Here is a 22,018-nt window from a genome sequence, read left to right as displayed (position 1 = left end):
GGAGCTGGGCAAAGGTGGGCCTTTTCCTGCAGTGTTTGACATCACGCTGAATACCAGCCCATCTCCCAGGCCCAGTAGTATGGGCAGCTCTATGTTGAGAGAGGATGCCATTGGCGCCAGAAGTGCTGCAGTGGCGAATGTGTTGGAAGAATGCAAATTCGGACAGGGTATTCAGAACCACGTGGGAAGTGTATTTGTAGAAGGCATCACCTGTATTAGAGAAGTACTGGCTTGCAATGAGATCATTGGAGAAATCCATACTGAGTAAATTTGATAAGATTCTTGCCAATGCTTGCCTTAGAACCAGACCATGTCTGGATCGTTCATTTGCATTTCCGCTATAATGATTAGATGTTTTTATGTCAAAAAAATCTGTGTATTTCCTGATCTCTCCAGATCTATGCAGATGAGGAGGCAGGCCTTTTTGGCCCTTAAACTTCAAGTCTTAGCCTTAAGAGATACATATTTACTGCAGTTTCCATGTAAGTGTGTTATAAAACTCGGGGGGGGGGGGGGGGGGGGGGGGGGGGAAGGAAAACATTTGTGTTCATTGATCCAGCTCATCTAAGAAATTTTTTGGAGGCTAGGAAACCTTCAGTTCCAGAGTACCATCTTCTCCTATCTTAGGTGCAGTCTCTTCTAAGTGTCTCAACTGTTATATGCAATCTTTAAAGTCTCTGGAAGAAAATGTTCTTTATATTTGTTGACACCTTGGGATAAGTTCTTCTCCCTATCTACGTCCTATACTCCCCCCCTTTAATTTATTTCTTTGAGGTTGTTAATACAAACTAGCTGCTGCATGGGATATCCCATCTATGCACAAAAATATTTTAAATCTTTTTCAGAAAAATGTGGAATCTTGTCATGCTTGGCACCACACATAGTTATGTGACACCTGTGTGACATGGTAAGCCTGTTTGTGTTCAAAGGCAGCAAATCATTTTCTGTGCCAACCTGACAGCCTATAGACTGCTAGACAATACATGTGTGTTCATTCTGAACAAGAAAACCGTGACTTTTCTTCTCCCTCTGAAAAGGTGTATAGCTAAATATCACAATTAAACTCCACAGGGAGAATTTCAACATTTCTTTTTAAATTCTACTTACAGTTGCAAGTTTCAGATTATCTCTAACATGCATTCGGTCAACATCTTTTTCAGGAACTGAATCAGTGCTATCCAGGTATGCCAGCAAACCTGAAGGCTAAAACCAAAACAGAAGAAATTTATTAAGTCCAAGTGTGGTACATTTTCTAAATTAATAAGAGAAACCCCACAAAACCATCCCATACAATCCTAAAACCAGTGTAGTGGCTTACTGCAGTACTGGTCTGATTTCTTGAACTTGTTGAAAGTGGCCTGTCAGGGCATCATTGCACAATACATCTCCAGATAAAGAGGCCTGTGATTCTTAGTAATTTGCTTCTCAACAGTTCCCTATTTTAAATTGCTAATATATCAGTCTATGCTCCTAAAAAAGTGTTAATATCTTTGTTATTTCTTATTTTACTGGGATTTATTCACATTGAAAAGAAAGCTTTTTTAACTAATAAATGAATTGAACATGAATTTCAGAATCAGAGTTTGAGAATTTTATATCAAGATAAAGGAACAAAATATGAAAAACCTCCTAGTAAGCGAGTACTACAGCCAGCTAAAGGTAAGGGATAGCACTAGCTCTGCAAAGGAGATAAAATTAATCCAACAGAAACAAAATTTGTAATACATCAAATGTCCTTGCTGTTGATTCTGCACTAAATGCATACCTTATTCCCCCCCCCCCCCCCCCTAAAAAAAAAGTTTGTTTCCTAAACTGGTCTCAGAAAAACTGGATGCAAAATTTCTCATAGGTTTTTTTCTGCAAAGTTTCATATCTAAACATTACTACAACAATCAGAATCATAGATGAAAAGGAAAACATTCCTGAAGAGGCTGTAAGTAAAATAGTCCATGAGTAGAACAAAAATATAACAGAGGAGACAGGCTACATTCAAAATTGTTAGAAGAGTTATATGGTAGTTAGGCCCCACCCAGTACATCCCAGTAATGCGCAGGGTGGGGCGATAGCATTTTCAAGATAGTGGCCCAGAGAAGCAGGAATCGCTTTAACTTGAACAGAGATTCTGGATGCTACATCAAAACTGTCGTATGCGCCCCTGGCCAGGAATTTACAACACGCTGTCTGACCACCTGGCGAAAAGGCTCGGCCTGCTCTGGAGGGAGGGCATTGACCAAGCTGGGCAGTTGCCTCACCAAGTTCTGCAAGTGGACGCTCGTGAAGAGCTGGCATGTTTGGATCTTGGCAGCGAGCACAGCGGCCTGATACGTCTTCCTCCCAAAAGAGTCCAAGGTTCTAGATTCCGCAAGTGAATGCTTGTGAAGAGCTGGTAAGACTGAATACGGGCAGCGAGCATAGTGGCCTGATATGTCTTCCTCCAAAAAGAATCCAAAGTCCTAGGCATAGTCTCTAGTACTCTTGGCTCTCTTGAGGGCAGAGTCCACCACCATGGAGTTATGGGGTAACTGAGATCTCATCAACCCAGGTCCACCGTGGATCCGATAATGGGACTCAGTCTTCTTAGGGATCACGGGGCCAGACAGAGGGAGCGACTGGTTTCGCATAAGGATTTCTCAGAGTACCTTATGCAAAGGAGCCGTTACTGCCTCCTTAGGTGGAGAAATGTAGTCCAGGACCTCGAGCATCTCAGCCCTGGGTTTATTCTCCTGCAGGGAATGGAATGGCCTCAGCCATTTCCCATACAAACAAGGAAAAGGAGAGGCTCTCAGGAGGAGACAGTCTCCTTTCAGGTGGAGGGGAAGGTTCAGAGGGAATCCCAAAGGACTCATTGGAGGAGAAGTACTTGGGATCTTCCTCTCACTCCCACGAGCACTCCTCAGTATCGGAAAGCACTTCCCTTAGGGATCTCCGAGACTGAGCCTGCCTCGACACTCGATGTCTTCGATGGCGATGTCGAGGGGATGACACCTGGGTGGCAGTCGACACTGGAGCCACAAGCGGCACCGAGGTCAGGGACCTCACCACAGGTGAAAGGCCAGACACAGCTGCAGCAGACGGCACAGCAGACGCAAGCACCCCCGACGTTGAAGCACTGTGGTGCAGCAGTCCTTCCATAAGCTCTGGAAGTAAGGCCCGGATGCACTTGTCGAGACTCGCCATCAGAAAAGGCTGTGGGGCCACTGGAGCAGTCAGTGGTAGAACTGGTTGAGGCTCGGGAACAGGAACTGGACTGCTAGGAGGCAGACACATCGGCACCTCCTGTATGGACGGGGAGCGGTCCTCTCGGTGCTGACGCTTCTCGGGTGCCGAATCGTTTGACGCCCCGGAGCTCCCAGCACCGTGTGTCGAGGGGGAATGGTGCCGTGGCCTCTCAGCAGTCATGCGTACCTCTAGTCTTGACGTCGATGCGTACCTTGATGTCTATGTCGACTCCGCCGACTTTGGTGCCAATGCTGATGTCGAAGGACCGAACCGAACCCCAAAATGTTTCTCTCTCTGGGCTTTTCGAGCAAGTTGTGTCCTCTTCTTGATACGAAGACAAAGGGCACAACGAGCCAGGCTACGGTCGGGCCCAAGGCACTGGATACACAAAGAATGTGCATCTGTACCTGAGATGGTCTGGTTGCACAAAGTACAAAGTTTGAAGCCGCTGGGAGTCTTCGATGACATGGAAGGGAAAACTGCACCGGCGAAATCAAATGGCTCAATTGTACCAAGAAAAAAGGCACAAAAAGAGAGAAACACGACCGTGCGGCCCAAAAAAGGGCCGCTGCGAAAAACAAAGGAAACTCCAAACTGGGAAAAAATTAAACTAAGAAATTTTAAAGAAATGATTTAAAAAAAAACAAAAAACAAAGTGAAATCAAAAACCAAAGCAGAAAAGCTTCAGAACTGTGAAGGCTCATTCCTGGGCACTAAAAGGAGCCACAGAAAAACGCTGTTGCTCCTCACGCAGAAGAAAGAAAACCAAGGAGCGCAGTCGCACGACAGGCGGGAAATCAGTCCGTGCATGCGCGGTGTGTCATGGCATGCGCGCCAGAAGGCTCTGGCAAAAGTTTTTTGCTATGCAAATGCCGGTTCTTGGGCCAACACAGACATCGACCCAGTTATGAGAACAACTCAGCCTGCTTGTCCTCAGAGAAATCTAGATACACTACATCAACTGGCTCACCTTTATCCACATTATTCATGCCTTCAAAGGAATGAAACAAACTGGTGAGACAAGACTTCCCTCGGCTGAAACCATGCTGACTCTGTCCCATTAAACCATGTTTGTCTATGTGTTCTGTAATTTTATTCTTTATAATAGTTTCCATTATTTTGCCTGGCAACTACGTTAGGATTACAGGTCTATAATTTCCCGGATCACCCCTAGAACCCTTTTTAAAAATCAGTGTGACATTGGCCACCCTCCAATCTTCAGGTACTACAGACAATTTTAACGACAGGTTACGTATTACTAACAGCAGATCAGCAATTTCATGCTTGAATTCTTTGAGTACCCTTGGATGTATGCCATCTGGTCCAGGTGATTTACTACTTTTTAATTTGTAAATTTGGCTCAGTACATCTTTCAGGTTCACAGAGATTTCTTTCATTATCTCCACATCAGCCTTGAAAACCATTTCCGGTACAGACAGATCTCTTGTATCTTCTTCTGTAAAGATAGAAGCAAAGAATTCATTCAATTTCTCCGCTATGGCCTTGTCCTCCCTGAGTGCCCCTTTTGCTCCTTCGTGATCTAATGGTCTCTCAGATTCCCTGGCAGGTTTTCTGCTTCTGATGTACCTGAAAAAGTTGTTACTGTGAGTTTTAGCCTCTGCAGCAAGTTTCTCTTCATATTCTCTTTTTTTTTTTTTTTTTCCACTTAAAACATTTTTTTTTATTGTACTTTCATCTTCCAACATACACAAAGTGAACAACTTTCCCGCTGCTACCCTCGCAGGGGCGAATGTTTATGAGTCACAGCACCATGTTTTACATATCATCATCACATGCTCCTCAGCCTTAATCTTGCTATCATTATTTATTATCCCCCTCTCCTCCCCCCCCGCCATGCTCCACTATATCATGGGAATGCCCCATGGTTCTTCAGGACATCCTCTCCCCATCCCCCTCCCCCCACTCAACCTCCCCCCCATTCCATCAGAGCTGTCTCACCTCTTTATGCCCTCCTTATTAAATGCGCGCTAAACATTGTTGAAATCTATTCTACTCCCCTTTGTGTCGTAAAAGCCCTTCCCTGCGATATGCCGCAAGGTGTTCCACCTGTATCAACTGTCCCAGCTTGCACTTCCAATCTCCCAAAATCAGGAGGTCCGTATTCTTCCAGTGCTGCGCTATAAAGCACTTAGATGCTGCCAGCCCCCAACGCATCAGTTTACCCTTATCCCAAGAGTCCCTCTTGTTGTGCAAACCCAAGAGGCAGACTGAGGGACTACACGCTAAAGATGTTCCCATCATAATTACTAATGCTTTCATAACTTCCTGCCAGAACGGGACTATCCGGGGGCAGGTCCACCATTTATGTAGGAAAGTACTTGTTTGAGACCTACACCTCCAACATACGTCGGATGTACCAGGATACATCCGCTTCAGTTGCTCAGGTGTGTAATACCTTATAAGCATTTTCCTGCACCAACACACACATTGAAGCTTTTTGAACCTTGTTTCCCAATCTTGGTCAGTAAATCTGCAGTTTAAATCTGTTTCCCAAGCTCCTTGGAAGCTAAATGGCTAAGGATCCCATCCCCTAATATATCTCTATATTACAGAAATTGGCCTAGGCACTGTCCTCAACAAGATCCATTTCCAAGCTTTCCATCTTTTGAGGGTCCTCTCGCTTTATTTATTTATTTATTGTTCACTTATATCCCACATTTTCCCACTCATGCAGGCACAATGTGGCTTACAAACATTAAATAAAATACAGAATAGGAAAACTTAGAAGAATATACAAGGAGTAAGCAGGGGGAGAAGCATCTAACAGGGCGAACTAGCAGGGTAGGAGCCAGGGAGGGTGCATCAAGCAGCTTCCATCCCAATGTTCCTACATAGTGCTGAATTTGTAAGTACGAGAAAAAGTCTCCCTCAGGGAGAGCATACATGGAGCACGTTTCAAAATTCTTCCCCCTTCCCCCTTGATTAACATCCTGAAAACTCGATAATCCTATTTGTTCCCACCGTGCACATGTAGCATTCTCCCTCCCAGCCCCAAATTTTGCCTCCCACTGCAGAGAAGCAAGTGAGTACATCCGGTCCACCTGCCCCCATCTCCTTCACACTTCTCCCCACACTCCCATCAGATGCCTTACAAATGGATTCTGTATCCCAACCAATACTAATCCCACTCCTTCAGTAGTCCATAAGCTAGAACTCAGTGATCGATGAGGGTAATAAGATTGCTCCACCTGGCTAGCAGGCTTTTTTTTCCCTCTCCCAATCCATGATCATCTGAATTTGAGCAGCCAGATAATACCATTCAATATTAGGCATTGCTCTCCCACCCCGTTCAGGAGCCCCCCACAGAACCCTTCCTGCCAAGCGGGGATGCTTGCCTCCCCAGATAAACTGTGATAGGGATCCCTGCAATTGTTTAAGTATCCATCTTGGAACCACCACCGGCAGTGATTGAAATAAAAACAACCTAGGCAACACATTCATCTTCACTACTGCCATGCGCCCTCACCAGGAAATCCACAATCCCTTCCATTGGGATAACTCCGTCCGTATTTGATCTAATATCTTACCGTAATTTAGACAATAAACTCTACCCAGATCCTTGGGGATCTGGATTCCCAAATAGCGAATGCTATTCAAAGCCCATTTAAAAGCAAACACTGCTCTCAGTCTACCTTCCTCCATTTGGGTTAAAGAAATCCCCAACAATTCACTTTTATCCATATTGACCCTTAAGCTGGCATATCTCTCAAATTCCCGAAGAATCTTCATTGCCGTGGGTAATGTCTGTTCGGGGTCTTTAACATAAAGCAGCACATTGTCCGCAAAAAGAACGATGTGATGTTCCACCCTCCCAACCGTAATGCCCCAAATATCTGGATGGTGACGTATCAGTTCTGCTAAAGGCTCAATATACAATGCAAATAAAAGGGGTGATAAGGGACATCCCTGCCTAGTTCCTCTACCAATTGGGAAGAAAGATGTGTACCCCACATTAATGTTAAGGCAAGCCTTTGGGGCCACATACAGGGCCACCAACCAAGTATCAAAATTATCTCTGAGGCCCATGCGGTGCATCACCTCTCACAGGAACGTCCAACTAACTCGTTCAAAAGCCTTTTCTGCATTTATGGCCAACAGGGCTGTTCCGAGTATGGAACATTGCTCTTCCCAAATCAAATGAAGGGTACGCCTGATGTTATCCCCCACCTGCCGCCTTGGGATAAACCCAGATTGGTCTATACCCTAGCCAATCTGTTAGCCAAAATCTTTGCGTCAACATTCACAAAAGGGCTATATGATCCACACACAGTGGGGTATTTCCCAGGATTAGGCAGGACCGTCACACCAGCCTCAGACATAGACCAGTATCCCACTGCCAGCCAGAACTCCATTACCCACCCTTACCAACAGGTCCTCCAGCTCCTCCACCAAGCACTTATAAAACCTTGCCAAGTAGCCATCCAATCCCGGAGCCTTACCATTTGAGAGCCTTTTTATCATCCCCTAAACCTCTCCTAGTCTAATGGGTTCCCCCAGCTGTGCTCTGATTCATTTAAGCTTTTTAGTGGAATGCGATCCAAGTAGCGAGCTATTTTGGCCGCAGATTCACCATTGGGGGCACTGTATAAATCCTGATAATACTTCAGAAAACATTTTGCAATTTCAGAGTCAGCATATTGCCAGCCACCCCTGATGTCCCTCATCCTTTGAATAAGAGACCTCACTCTCCTAGCCCGTAAATAGCGGGCCAACATGGCATTTGATTTATTGACAAATTCAAAATAGTGCTGCTTAAGCTTAGTTCTCATAAAATCTACTTCCACCATCTGTAGTTGCGCTATGTCGCCTCTCACTTTTTTAAGGTCTTCCCATATCTGCGGTGTAGGGTTCAGTTTATGTTGTTTTTCTAAGCGTAATAGTTGTGTGTGTAAGGTAAATGAATGTTGCCCTTTTTCCCATTTCTTTCATGCCCCCCACTTGATCAGGGTCCCCCTCACCACAGCCTTCAGTGCATCCCATAGTACACCATCCGTGACTTCCCCATTATCATTAAATTGACAAAATTCCTGCATATTGAGCTTAATCTCTTCCTGCACTATCTCATCCCCCAAGTAGTGATTCATTAAGTCTCCAACAATCCTGCCGCTTGATATGGCCCATCCCACTAAATCTAACCCACACTGGGGCATGATTCGAGATTTGTATGCTCCCAAAGTCAGCTTCCTCTACCATGTGCCATGCATTTTGGTGGATCCATAATCCATCTATATGAGTGTAGGATTGGGCCACATGAAAGTAAAAAGTGTAGTTACGTTGCACTCCATGTAGCAATCTCCAACAATCTACCACCTCCAAGGCCCGTAAGAAATGCATTAGTGCTTTGCGACTGGGACCGCTATGCTGCCCACCCCCGGTGGAATGATCTAGACGTGCATCAGGGGCGACATTAAAATCGCCACCCACCACCATCTGTCCTCTTACAAATCCTTGAATCTCCCCTAACAGGGTTTGAAAAAATCTCCTCTGACCCGTATTCGGGGCATATAAATTGATCAGTGTAAGTTCCTTGCCCTGCAATGTTCCTTGCAGGGCCACACATCTTCCACTCGAGTCCCTAAACTGATGCTGTATAACAAACCCACAACTTTGCCTAATTAGGATAGCCACTCTCCCAGTCCATTTAGCTCCTGCCCCTTGATGAACCATTACTTCCCAAAAAGGCCTACGACGTAACATATGGGCATCATGTGGTCTCAAATGCGTTTCTTTTTATTACATTTGTATCCCGCGCTTTCCCGTTTATCGCAAGCTCAATGCGGCTTACACAGTAACAAGAGAATACAATCTGTAGTATCAGAATCAACAAGGAGGTATGTGACAGGACAAATGAACAAGGAGTAAATGGGATAGAAGAGGTGTGAGAGAAAGGATAGGGATAGGTAAGGAAGTGGGGCGATAAAGGATCTGTTTAGCTCCTTAAATACCACACTGCACTTCCCTTGATTACTGAGCCCAGTTACTTTCCAAGTCCTCACTGTTAGTGATTCCCCCTTCCCTCCCCTGCTCCCTCCCTTCTACCCTAGAATGCTCCCCAAATTAGACCCCTTATTAACCCCTTTTTGTTGACCTTGTCCCCCACTCTGCTCCTTACTCCAAACCTCACCCCTACCCACCCCTTCCCTTCACATTTGCTGATCTCAGCCCTGTGAGATCAGCCATCCCCAGAGGAGTAAACTCTCTCTCCCGGAGGCTTGAACCTCCCTAATCCAATTCCCGAGACCCCCCCTACACATATCCTTCCCTTACTTCCTCCCCACATACACAACCCCCTCCTCTCTCTCCATCAATTCATCCAATCATCCCATCCCTATTACTAGATTCGTACAGTGGGGGAAATAAGTATTTGATCCCTTGCTGATTTTGTAAGTTTGCCCACTGACAAAGACATGAGCAGCCCATAATTGAAGGGTAGGTTATTGGTAACAGTGAGAGATAGCACATCACAAATTAAATCCGGAAAATCACATTGTGGAAAGTATATGAATTTATTTGCATTCTGCAGAGGGAAATAAGTATTTAATCCCTCTGGCAAACAAGACCTAATACTTGGTGGCAAAACCCTTGTTGGCAAGCACAGCGGTCAGACGTCTTCTGTAGTTGATGATGAGGTTTGCACACATGTCAGGAGGAATTTTGGTCCACTCCTCTTTGCAGATCATCTCTAAATCATTAAGAGTTCTGGGCTGTCGCTTGGCAACTCGCAGCTTCAGCTCCCTCCATAAGTTTTCAATGGGATTAAGGTCTGGTGACTGGCTAGGCCACTCCATGACCCTAATGTGCTTCTTCCTGAGCCACTCCTTTGTTGCCTTGGCTGTATGTTTTGGGTCATTGTCGTGCTGGAAGACCCAGCCACGACCCATTTTTAAGGCCCTGGCGGAGGGAAGGAGGTTGTCACTCAGAATTGTACGGTACATGGCCCCATCCATTCTCCCATTGATGCGGTGAAGTAGTCCTGTGCCCTTAGCAGAGAAACACCCCCAAAACATAACATTTCCACCTCCATGCTTGACAGTGGGGACGGTGTTCTTTGGGTCATAGGCAGCATTTCTCTTCCTCCAAACACGGCGAGTTGAGTTCATGCCAAAGAGCTCAATTTTTGTCTCATCTGACCACAGCACCTTCTCCCAATCACTCTCGGCATCATCCAGGTGTTCACTGGCAAACTTCAGACGGGCCGTCACATGTGCCTTCCGGAGCAGGGGGACCTTGCGGGCACTGCAGGATTGCAATCCGTTATGTCGTAATGTGTTACCAATGGTTTTCGTGGTGACAGTGGTCCCAGCTGCCTTGAGATCATTGACAAGTTCCCCCCTTGTAGTTGTAGGCTGATTTCTAACCTTCCTCATGATCAAGGATACCCCACGAGGTGAGATTTTGCGTGGAGCCCCAGATCTTTGTCGATTGACAGTCATTTGTACTTCTTCCATTTTCTTACTATGGCACCAACAGTTGTCTCCTTCTCGCCCAGCGTCTTACTGATGGTTTTGTAGCCCATTCCAGCCTTGTGCAGGTGTATGATCTTGTCCCTGACATCCTTAGACAGCTCCTTGCTCTTGGCCATTTTGTAGAGGTTAGAGTCTGACTGATTCACTGAGTCTGTGGACAGGTGTCTTTCATACAGGTGACCATTGCCGACAGCTGTCTGTCATGCAGGTAACGAGTTGATTTGGAGCATCTACCTGGTCTGTAGGGGCCAGATCTCTTACTGGTTGGTGGGGGATCAAATACTTATTTCCCTCTGCAGAATGCAAATAAATTCATATACTTTCCACAATGTGATTTTCCGGATTTAATTTGTGATGTGCTATCTCTCACTGTTACCAATAACCTACCCTTCAATTATGGGCTGCTCATGTCTTTGTCAGTGGGCAAACTTACAAAATCAGCAAGGGATCAAATACTTATTTCCCCCACTGTATATACATTTCCAATAATGCTCCAGAATGATTAGCATCCCCTCAGCTCTTCCCCGTAACCTCAAAACATTTACTATCCTCCAAAATTCCCTCCACAGTCCTCCACCCCTCCCCCCAATCTACTTCAATCTCACATGCAAAAGCAGCCCTCTGGTATCTTCTTATCTGCTCAATGTTCTAGAAGGCCGTCAGATAATCCTTAATAGTGGGCATTCCTCAAGATACATGTCTATATGATTTCTTCCCGCGATCCACCACTTGCTGCCATGCCGAATCCGCTCTGGGCATCATAGAGGACACCGTTTGCTTTGTCTATTCAGGAATCCCAATACATCCCAGGGACCGCAATGCTGTCCATGCTTCATCCGGGGTCTTCACTTTACGCAATTTCCCTTCCACAGTAAGCCACACAGCAAATGGAAATAGCCACCTATATCGGATCCCCTTGGATTTATGAACTCCGTGACCTCTCGAAAAGATCTGCACTTTTGGAGAGTAGACCATGCCAAGTCCTGGTATACCCCAATCTTACAATTTTTCCATAGAATTTCCTTCTGCTGCCTTGCTTTAGCTAGGATCTGCTCCTTGGTGGGGTAGTCTGCAAACAAACCACAATGTCCCTCAGGGTGGAGTCTCGTTGGGGGCCCATGGCCCGATGCGCGCTCTGGTTCTTGCCAGCTTGGTTTAATAAATACGAGCAAAACTCTTGTATTACTGCCGCACAGTTACTGAAAATATCCATTTCCAGAATTCTTTTAAATCTCAAATTGCATCGTCAAGACCTGTTTTCCAGGTCTTCCAACTGCTCTTTCAGCTGTTGTATTTCCATAGTATCCGTAGTCACAGTTATGTGAAGCGTTCCTACATCGTTTTTAACAGTCCTGATCCCGTTCTCCACCTCGCTTATTCGGGTGCCTGATTCTCTGATTTCAGCTTTAATATCCTTCAATGTATTTTGTACATCCTTATGTACCCCCGCCAGGTCGGCTTTCAAATCCTGGAACCAGCCCACCACATCCGACTTAGTTATCTCTCCAGCGCTCTCTGAGCCTTCATTACAATGTTCCTCCTCTGAGTCAGAGGGAATCAATGCCATCTTTTTTACACTCACCCCTGGCACTGCTGGATCCGGCTTCTGTTTCGCAATCTGTTCTGCCGAATATCGAAATCTTTCCAAGATCTTTTTCAGCAGCATGACTCTGGGACCTCTCCCACAACAGCTCCGACCCTGGCAGGCTTAGCAATGTCTCGGGAATTGTTTTAATTTTTAATAGCCCCTGCGGAGCTGCGCGAATAAGCTTCCATTCCGGAAAATGATGTCACTTCCTCTCTTCATATCCTTACTGCTATACTCTTCCCTATTACACATGGGATTTCTATCCATACAGATTCTAGAGTGCAATTTTCTTCTGCAAAACTTTTATCCTGATATGATAGCCATCCCTAACATAGTTTTAACCCACAAGTTCAGTCTGATTAGCTATTTTGACTTTTTTTTTTTAAACCATGGTATGAGTTTACCATTGGTTGTCCTCTTTCCACCAGGCCTGATATTCCCATTCTATGTTTTCATTTAGTGACATGCAATACCCTCTCTAATTTTATTTTCTAAACTTCTCTACTAGCATATTATATTCATTATTTTCACAACTCGTTTATCAGATGACTCAGGTAATTTGAAATAATTCATGTTTGTTCTTCATTTAAGTCCATATGAACTCAGCTATTCCCACACCCTCTCTATAAGGACTAGCCGTTGAGCCCGTAAAAACGGGCTGGTATTGAGGTTTTCCTCCCCCCGCGGTCACCACCGTTCCCCTCCCCCCCTGCGCGGTCACCACCGTTCCCCTCCCCCCTGCGAGGTCGCCACCGCTCCCCCCCCTCGAAGTCGCCGCCGCCGCCCCTCCACCTGGCCCGGGCCCTCTCTTCACTTCTGAACTTACACATCCATTCGCCGAACGCAGCAACGCACATCAGCTGAGCTGCCCCTTCCTTTTCTGCCTGTGTGTGTCCCGCCCTCGCTGACGTTACGTCACAGGAGGGCGGGGCCACAGGCAAAGAAGGAAGGGCTCACTGCAGCTCAGCTGATGTGCGTGCCGGGTTCGGCGAATGGATGTGTAAGTTCAGAAGGGAAGAGAGGGCCCGGGCCGGGTGGAGGGGTGGCGGCGGCGACTCCGAATGGGGGGGAGCGGTAGCAACCTCGGCGGCGCAGTTTCCCTCTCTGTCCCGCACCCCCCCCCCCGTCATCACGTATTGACGCGGGGGTGGGACAGAGAGGGAAGTCTCTACTGCGCATTTGCGAGTGAGTCGGTCACTCGCCATTTATATGTTTGATACTAATTTCCCTATTTCAGTTGTACCCTTAGAAGATACTGCACCCTGAACCATGTGCTCCACAGAATCCTTTTTGTTTGTTAGTGCAGGCAGTTGATCTAATTAAGATTAAGTCCATTCCACAAAAATACTTCCCAATTCCTAACAAGGCCCTCCTCCTGTACCATTCTCTTATCCATGCATTGTGACTCCAGAACTCAGTTTTCCTTAATTCCTATGTGTGAACAAGCTTTTCCAAGAAAGACAGCTTGGAAATTCTGGATTACAATCTCCTCTCACTATTAAACTTCAGAATTCGTCTCTAATTTCAAGGCATTATATAAAGGTTAACACTGAAAATTGTCCTATGCAGGCAAAGAGTTAGAAAACAACTAAATAGAGTCCAAATAATCCTAAATGACTTGTACTAACAGAAAATAGCCAACACACAACAAGATTGTCCAAACACCAGTTTGAAAGAAGGTAAGGAACTGCCATCAGGTAAGACAAACAAGAAAATTCATTTTAAACATAGGACTATTGAAGTATCAAGCAGAAAAATATGAAGTTTAGAATAATCTCATTTGTTCCTTCATCCTTCACTTACCAAAATACGTTTCAGTAAATTTGTTGCAGTTGTATTTTCTGCTGTCCAAAGGCCAACTAAATGTCTACTTAGCTGTCTGAAAGACAAGAAAAGCCACAGAGAAATATGTATATGAATATCAAGTTAAAATCTTTAACAATTTTTCAGCTGAAAACCGAATAGATAAGAATTGGCAATAAAATAAGTTATATTCTGAAAGGAATTTTCATAAATAAATAGTAAAAGTGCTTAATCTTTGTCCACTTCAAAGGAAAGCACAACAGTTCTAAAGAATAGCAACTATAGTTTATTTCATCACAATCATATGAGAACCACAGCCCTAATTTATTATGGCAGCTCAGAGATTGATTCTGCAACTGGATTTATAGAACTCTGCAACAAGGTTTCTGACATTTTGGCAACTCTACAGCGTATTTGCAAAAATGTGCATATTAAATAATTAGCAAAGATACTTACCTGTAGCAGGTATTCTCTGAGGACAGCAGGCTATATATTCTCACATGTGGTTAATGCTGTTCGCATAGCCCAGTCCAGAGCTTGAAACAAGCTTTACAAAGCTTCAATCGAGTACACAGCGCCCCCACAGTGCATGCATGGTGTAGCATACCACAAAAAAGACAACTCCAACAGGAGGTGGGAGGGTATGTGAGAATATATAACCTGCTGTCACAGGAGAATATCTGCTATAGGTAAGCACCTTTGCTTTCTCTGAGGACAAGCAGGCCAATAATTCTCACAGGTGGGAATCCCTAGCTACCAGGCTCACTAAAAACCACTACCATTGGTCAATAGAACCTCGCTATGGCGAGATCAGAACACAGATTAACCTGAAAACTATATACAAACTGTGCAAGTGTGCAGCCTGGAACAGAATACAATGGGCATGGGAGGGTGGAGTTAGATTCTAGACCCCAAACAAATTCTGCATAACAGTCTGCCAAACAGACTGTCACGTCAGGTATGCTTCTCATGGCAGCAGTGAGATGTGAATGTGCAGACTGAAGACCACATTGCAGCCTTGCAAATTTCTTCAATGCAGGCTGACCAATTGGGCTATGGATGAAGCCACAGCTCTGACATTGTGATCCTTGACATGACCTTCAAGGTCGAGCCCGCCTGGGCATAAGTGAAAGAAATGCAACCTGCTAGCCAACTGGTGCATTTTCTGATGGCGACCTCCATCCTGTTAGGTTAAAAAAAAAAAAGCTGTATGGACTATCTGTGGGGCCTAGTCCACTCCAAGGAAAAGGCCAATGCTCGTTTGCAGTCCAAGATTTGCTATGCGCTCTCACCAGGATAGGTATGAGGAAGGGGAAGAATGTTGGCAAAACAATGGACTGGCTCAGATGGAACTCTTGACACAACCTTAGGCAGGAACTTAGGGTGCAAGTGGAAAACTACTCTGTTGTGTTGAAACTTAGGATAAGGTGATCCACTACTAGGGCCTGAAGCTTACTGACTCTGTAAGCTGAAGTAACAGCCACTAAAAACACAACCGCCGAGGTCAAGTACTCCAGATGACAGGAATCAAGGAGCTTTCATCAGCAGGGTGAGAATGGCTTTGAGTTCCCATGATACAAGTGGAAGCTTCACAGGGGGCTTTGTCAAAAGCAAACCTCTCATGAAGTGAACAACTAGAAGCTGTCCAGAGATGGGCTTACCCTCTACACAATGATAAGCACTAACTGAACTGAGATGAACCCTTACTGAGTTGGTCTTAAGGTAAGACTCGGAAAGGCATAGAAGGTATTCAAGTAGGGTCTCTGTAGGGCAGGAAATGAGATCTAGGACCTTGCCCTCACACCAGATAGCAAACCTCCTCCGTTTGAAAGAGTAACATCTCTTAGTGGAATCTTTACTGGAAGCCAGCAAGACCCTGGAAACACCCTCTAAGATGCAAGGAAGCAAATACTAGGGTCTCAACATCCAGGCTGTAAGAGCCAGAGACTGGAGGTTAGGATGCAGAAGAGATCTGTAGGATAAATCACAGATAATAAATTACCTGTGTCCAGGTTCCCCTAAGCAGAACTATCTGCAAGCAAATAATCCTGAATTATGTCTAGGGGTGGGAACCTTGGAACCTAGCCAAATACTTCCGTTAGAAAGAACTGTAGCTGAGACTGTAGGCTGATATATATATATTAGATTTATTATGGTAGATCAGGTAAGAAAATATCGCTAAGGTATACAAAATAGAACTCTGCAAGCTTTGGCTGAATACAAAATCACTGGCTGATAAAAATTACACTCATACGTCACACCACTAAACACTAATTCTTATTGGTTACCAGATAATATTACACCACTGATCAGTCACACTATGTTACGAGGTAGTACAGTTATTAGCAGCTTCTCCTGATCACAAGTATAACGGCACCAGCCTTCTGCTCAGGTAAATACCACTAACTAGCCCCCGACTAGTAGGAAATGAATCACCGTGTTTCTCACCAGGCTGAGACCTCAGGGTCGTCTCTCTCTCGGAGCTGGCACGGGACACCTCACAGACTCAAGCTGATATAGCAGCGAGTCTTAGTCAGAGCTGGAAGGGAACTCTGCAGCAGATAAGGAGGTCACAGGTCACGCAGGGCAGGTACAGCTGAACCACGATACTTTCCTCCAGATACACAGTTCATCAGTGGGTGGACCTTATTAGGTCTCACTGGTCTTATTTTCACCTCCACCTTCTTCCAAGGCTTTCGAATAACCCTTTCTTTGTTCCCGCTCTCCCCGTACCTCTTGGTCCGGTGGCTGCAGGAACCAATCAGGTTCTTTCTCAGCTCACTGCCTGGCAAGAACAGTTCGTTGTTCTTGACCTTCAAGTTGTTACATTTTGGTATGCATTTTCTGTTTCTCACCCGCCTTGCTGGAGCCAGCCTCTCAGGGAGATAAGGGGGGCCTGGTTTGCCCACAGCATGTCCTTGGTGTTGAGCTTCTGCTGTAATTTTCCACAAGCTGCAAAGCTGTTTCTTGCTGACACAGAGATGTGTGGGTCAGAGTTTACAGTCTCCATTTTGCTGTCATAGGATTATACAGGCCAAGGCCCGCAAGGTGAGACACACAGGGAAATACTCCTACATATTCCTCGTTCTACATGAGGAGGGTCAGGAAACACTCCAACCTCCACGGTTCTTTGGAGGATAACTCCAAAAGAAGAGGGGAAACAGATCTACTGGGGCCAGTAGGGAGCAATCAGAATCATACGCTCACAGACTTGCTTGAGTTTACTACTATTTAGCATTTCTATAGCGCTACAAAGCATACGCAGCAAAGTCTTCCCCACGAGAGGTATGAGAGGATACACATACAGAAGACCCGTCCCCCAATGCAGGAGGAAGGCATCAGATGCTAGTCTGTCATGGGCCTGGAGCCTGGTACAGAACTGAGGGACTTTATGATTGAACTGAGTTGCAAAAGATCTACCAAGGGGGTGCCCCACATTCGGAAGATCTTGCAGGTAATGCCCATGTTGATAGACCATTCGTGTGGTTGCATGTCCTGCTCAGTCTGTCAGTCAGACTGTTGAATTTGCACACCAGATAAACAGATTGGAGAGCATTCCATGCTGGACTGCCCAATGCCACATCCATAAAGCATATTGACAAAGAGGGTGTAATCTGGTGCCCTCCTGCTTGTTGGTGTAGTACATCTCAATTTGATTGTCTATTTGAATTAGTACAATTTGATTGTGCAGTCAATCTCTGAAAGCCTTCAGAGCATTCCAAATGGCCCGAAGCTCCAGAAGGTTGATGTGGAGATCTTTCCCCTGGCTAGACCAAGTACCTTGAGTGTGAAGCCTGTCTAAATGAGCTCCTCACCCCATGGTGCGATACAAAGGCATTATAACATCCTCATTTTTGTTTTATTTATTTATTACATTTGTATCCCACACTTTCCCGCTTATTGCAGGCTCAATGCAGCTTACATAGTAACAAGAGAATACAATCTGTAGTATCAGAATCAACAAGGAGTTTTCCATTCCTTTCCTAATAACACGTAACATTCTATTTGCCAAATGTGTCGAGACATATTAGTCAGCAGCCTTATGATTTGAATGATTGTTCTGCATCAGTTGCAACATGGTTAGCCACAGCTAGACTGAAACTGAATCCAATAAAATTAGAAGTACAAAGGAGGAATAGGGACTTGGGGTTCCTACTGGTTGTAGGGGAGAGGGGGACCAAATGAGGTACTAACAGTGGTTCCCAAAACCTGTCATGGAGGCTCCCCAGCCAGTCAGATTTTCAGAATATCCACAATGAATATTCATGAAGAGATCTGAATGCACTGCCTCCACATCTCTCATGAATATTCATTGTGGATATCCTGAAAACATGACTGGTTGAGGAACTCCCAGGACAGATTTGGGAACTTCATGAATATTCATTGTGGATATCCTGAAAACATGGCCGGTTGAGGAACTCCCAGGACAGATTTGGGAACTGCTGAGGTAGTACATGACCTGGGGGTATCCCTAAACTAACTTCTCCTTGTGGAATGCAAAATTTTTCATCTGTAATTCAAAATTTTCTTTTTGGATGCTCGTGTGTAGTCCAGCTTATGTACCTTTTTGGTATAAAACAATTTGGCCACAAACCTCCACACACTAATTATGACTAGGATGGATTGTTCTAACACAGCTAATCCACAGTCGAAGAGAAGAAAGGTACAACCTGAGGAACCCTGCCTACCTCTTTTTTGTTTGTTTTTTAACATCAGGAGCAATTTCCTATTCAGCATACAAGCCTTTTGCATGCTGATCGTGCTACCCTTTAGCATGGTGGTTTTACTGCAGATTTCTCTGTGCTAAAAGCCTTATTACATCAAGAGTACAATTCATGCAGGAAAATTTGAAGTAAAAACAGCTCATTACATTGGCAAGTGTGGGCAATGGAAGAGTTGAGAAGCAGGTGAGTGAGACTCTTGGGATCAGGGGCAAAATTCAAGTCACAAGAGTTTCAGGAACACCTGGAGACCTGTCTCCTCCTGCGACTCCTAACTAGCATCCTTAGACTTCTGCTTACCCTAGCCAACGTGTTTCCAATATGTTGTTTCAATACATCTGAAATCATGTTGCCTTGTAGGCTTATTTCACTGTGTATTCATTCTATATTTATTGTAATTGTGTAAAACACCCTTTTTGATACATTCTATGGCCACAATGCTGTGAGTTTATTATTGTATTTCTACCTTGTTAATTATTGTATTCATCGCAATCAATTCCAAACTTTTAAAACTGCAGAACATAAATCTGAAGACTGAGTGAAAGTTTAATATCTGGGTTTATTCTGAGTAGTGTGAACAGACTTTCTCAGAAGACAAGCAGGTTATGAAGTCCTCTCTGATAGGTGGTGGTGATTGACAGAGCTCAATGCACTGAAAAATGTTATTAGTTCTTGAAATTTACAAAATGTTTCAGCAGTGTAGTCCAACAAGACAGGACTTAGCATCCTCTTCCTGCTAGAACAGGATGGGGAGAGGTATGTGTACAAACACCACAAAGCTACTGAGCTCTGAATTTTGTGGTCCTTATCGCAGCCTCATGGGAGATCTCAGAAGTCCCGGTTATAATAATGATCCTCAAGGACTTACTTTCTAGGGAAAACCTTTTATGTTTCAGGAGTTAGCTGGGTATATAACAAAGAATGCTGTCAAATAAAACAATATTAGCCATACTGTATCAGACAAGCAGACCATCATGTCTTACAGTGGCCAGAAGTACATAAGTATTACCACACTGGAACAGACCAAAGGTCCATCAAGCCAGCATCCTGTTTCCAACAGTGGCCAATCCAGGTCACAAATACTTGGCAAGATCCAAGTATGGTTTGCTTGAATGTTCTACTGCATTTAATATTTTCTAAGCTCAACTAAGAAGGCTGTTTACAAATATAGATATTGGGCTTTGTGTGTTTGCTGAACATTTTCTGTGTGTAATGCATATGTTATGAACAGAAAATGTCTCAAAATTGTGTGTAAGCAGACCAGAGGGAATCAACAGCACAAAGTGCAGTTTTATAAGGTCCTCCTCCAATTACTCAGTAGTCTAGGCTGTGTGTACTACTTTGAGCAACTTTGTGCCAGGAACAAATTTAATCACATCATGCACTACTCCCTTTTCCAGATTATGTGTTTATAAATTAAACACCATTAGTCCTAGTACAGATCACTACAGCAATCCACCATTTGCCTCTCTCCACTGGGAAAACTGATCATCTAGTTCTAGTCTATAGTTCCTATAGGCACTGTTCCTATTCAAAGACTTGTTAACCAATTCAGAAGTTTGCCACAAGGAACCTGCTGTGAAAATCCACACACACTGTATATTACTACTACTACTACTTAACATTTCTAGAGCGCTACTAGGGTTACGCAGCGCTGTACAATTTAACAAAGAGAGACAGTCCCTGCTCAAAGAGCTTACAATCTAATAGACAAGTGAACGGTCGGTCCGATAGGGGCAGTCAAATTGGGGCAGACTGGATTCACTGAACGGTAAGGTACTGTCTTGCCCTTGTACACATGCTTGACTATGTTGAAGAATTTTTTTCTAGCCAGCCACTCTCTTCTTTTTCCAGCTCAGTTAAAACTAATGCCATAAGTTTTCATGCGCAGCATTCCCTGGGTTTCAAAGTGCTGACTTGGGATTTTAACCAAAGACTCTGCACATGGCCTCTCAAACACATTTCTTACCACAAAACCACCTTCATAAAATACTTCCCAAGCATCAAAAGGTATAATAATCACATTCATTGCCCCAGCCACTCAGCACTCCCAAAACTGCAGACCTGACTTCAGTTTCTGATCTCATAAGCTTCTCTTTCAATACAAGAGAGGCTACAATGTGCACCCAAATGAGCTGTCTTCCCTAAACAGAAAATAAATTAAAATACAGCAGTACTACAACTTTATCATGCAAATAAGAAATGCTAATAAAATAAAACATTACTTGTCAGACTTACCTGTTTGTGAGCATTCTTTGATCTGTACTTATTGTAAACATAGAAGTGTGCAAGTGACGAGGTAAGGCACCTTCACTGAGGGCAAGATCTTGCATTTTTGTAGCTATTTCTTTATCTGCTTCCTTAAAAAAAGAATTGAAGTCTACAATTATATTTCCATAGCTTTACCTAACATGTACAATTCATGTAGCATATTCAGCAATTACTTACCCATAATGAATAATTTTCCTACTAAAGATTTTATTTACATATAGCTCACACCTTTTCACAGGCAATGCAAAGAAGTTTTCAGGAACAGCCAGTGGCGTTCCTAGGGTGGCTGACACCCGGGGCAGATCGCCGATGCGCCCCCCCCCCCCCCCCCCGGTGCATTTTTACCTGCTGGGGGGGGGGGGTGCCACGCGCCTGTCGGCTTCGCTCGTTCCCTGCTCCCTCTGTCCCGGAACAGAAAGTAACCTATTCCGGGGCAGAGGGAGCAGAGAACGAGCGGAGCCAACAGGCGCGCGGCACCCCCCCCCCCCCCAGCGGCGTGCACCCGGGGCGGACTGCCCCCACCTTGGTATGCCACTGGGTACAGCATGTATTTCTCTTTCCCTGGAAGGCTTACAAGTTAAGAGGCATATGCCTAAGAAAGTTATGGCAATAATGTTACTGCCCAATACGCATTTATTAGAAAAAAATACACATTGTTTGCTGATAATTAGGGTTTTTGCACATGTTTAAAAAAATCAGCTGTCACATACAAATAGGATAACACAACTCACAGTAAACTTCACTAGTTGTACTATTCCATGAAAGATTAGAAAATCTCCAGAGACAGAAACTTTTCCCCAGGAATATCACCTGTAAACCAATGCTTCTAGAGAGGAACTTAAAGGAGCTGTCAAGTTTAAAGTAAGAAATTTCCTTTCCTTGAGCCAAACTCCCAGGTGGCCTAGTGGTGAAAAATTCTACTCCCCTCC

The 22,018-nt window shown here is 44.6% G+C and overlaps 1 protein-coding gene across 5 annotated transcripts in view; it reads right to left on the bottom strand.

Moving 5' to 3' along the window:
• Window positions 1-22,018, bottom strand: part of DNAJC13 (DnaJ heat shock protein family (Hsp40) member C13) — a 542,758-nt gene that overhangs the window by 371,770 nt on the left and 148,970 nt on the right. For all 5 annotated transcript variants that reach the window (XR_003942499.1, XM_030206535.1, XM_030206508.1 and 2 more), the window contains 3 exons: window positions 21,057-21,178; window positions 14,098-14,173; window positions 1,108-1,203 (listed from right to left, as the gene is read on the bottom strand). Coding sequence is in view for 4 of the 5 variants with exons in the window: in XM_030206535.1 (XP_030062395.1) it covers window positions 1,108-1,203; window positions 14,098-14,173; window positions 21,057-21,178 (294 nt within the window). In the remaining variant the exon portion in view is untranslated. The remainder of the gene's footprint in view (window positions 1-1,107; window positions 1,204-14,097; window positions 14,174-21,056; window positions 21,179-22,018) is intronic.

This window comes from Microcaecilia unicolor, chromosome 1 (genome assembly GCF_901765095.1).
Source record: "Microcaecilia unicolor chromosome 1, aMicUni1.1, whole genome shotgun sequence".
Classification (NCBI taxonomy): domain Eukaryota; kingdom Metazoa; phylum Chordata; class Amphibia; order Gymnophiona; family Siphonopidae; genus Microcaecilia; species Microcaecilia unicolor.
The sequence above is the reverse complement of the archived record's forward strand: the minus strand, read 5'-3'. Positions and strand labels throughout refer to the sequence as shown.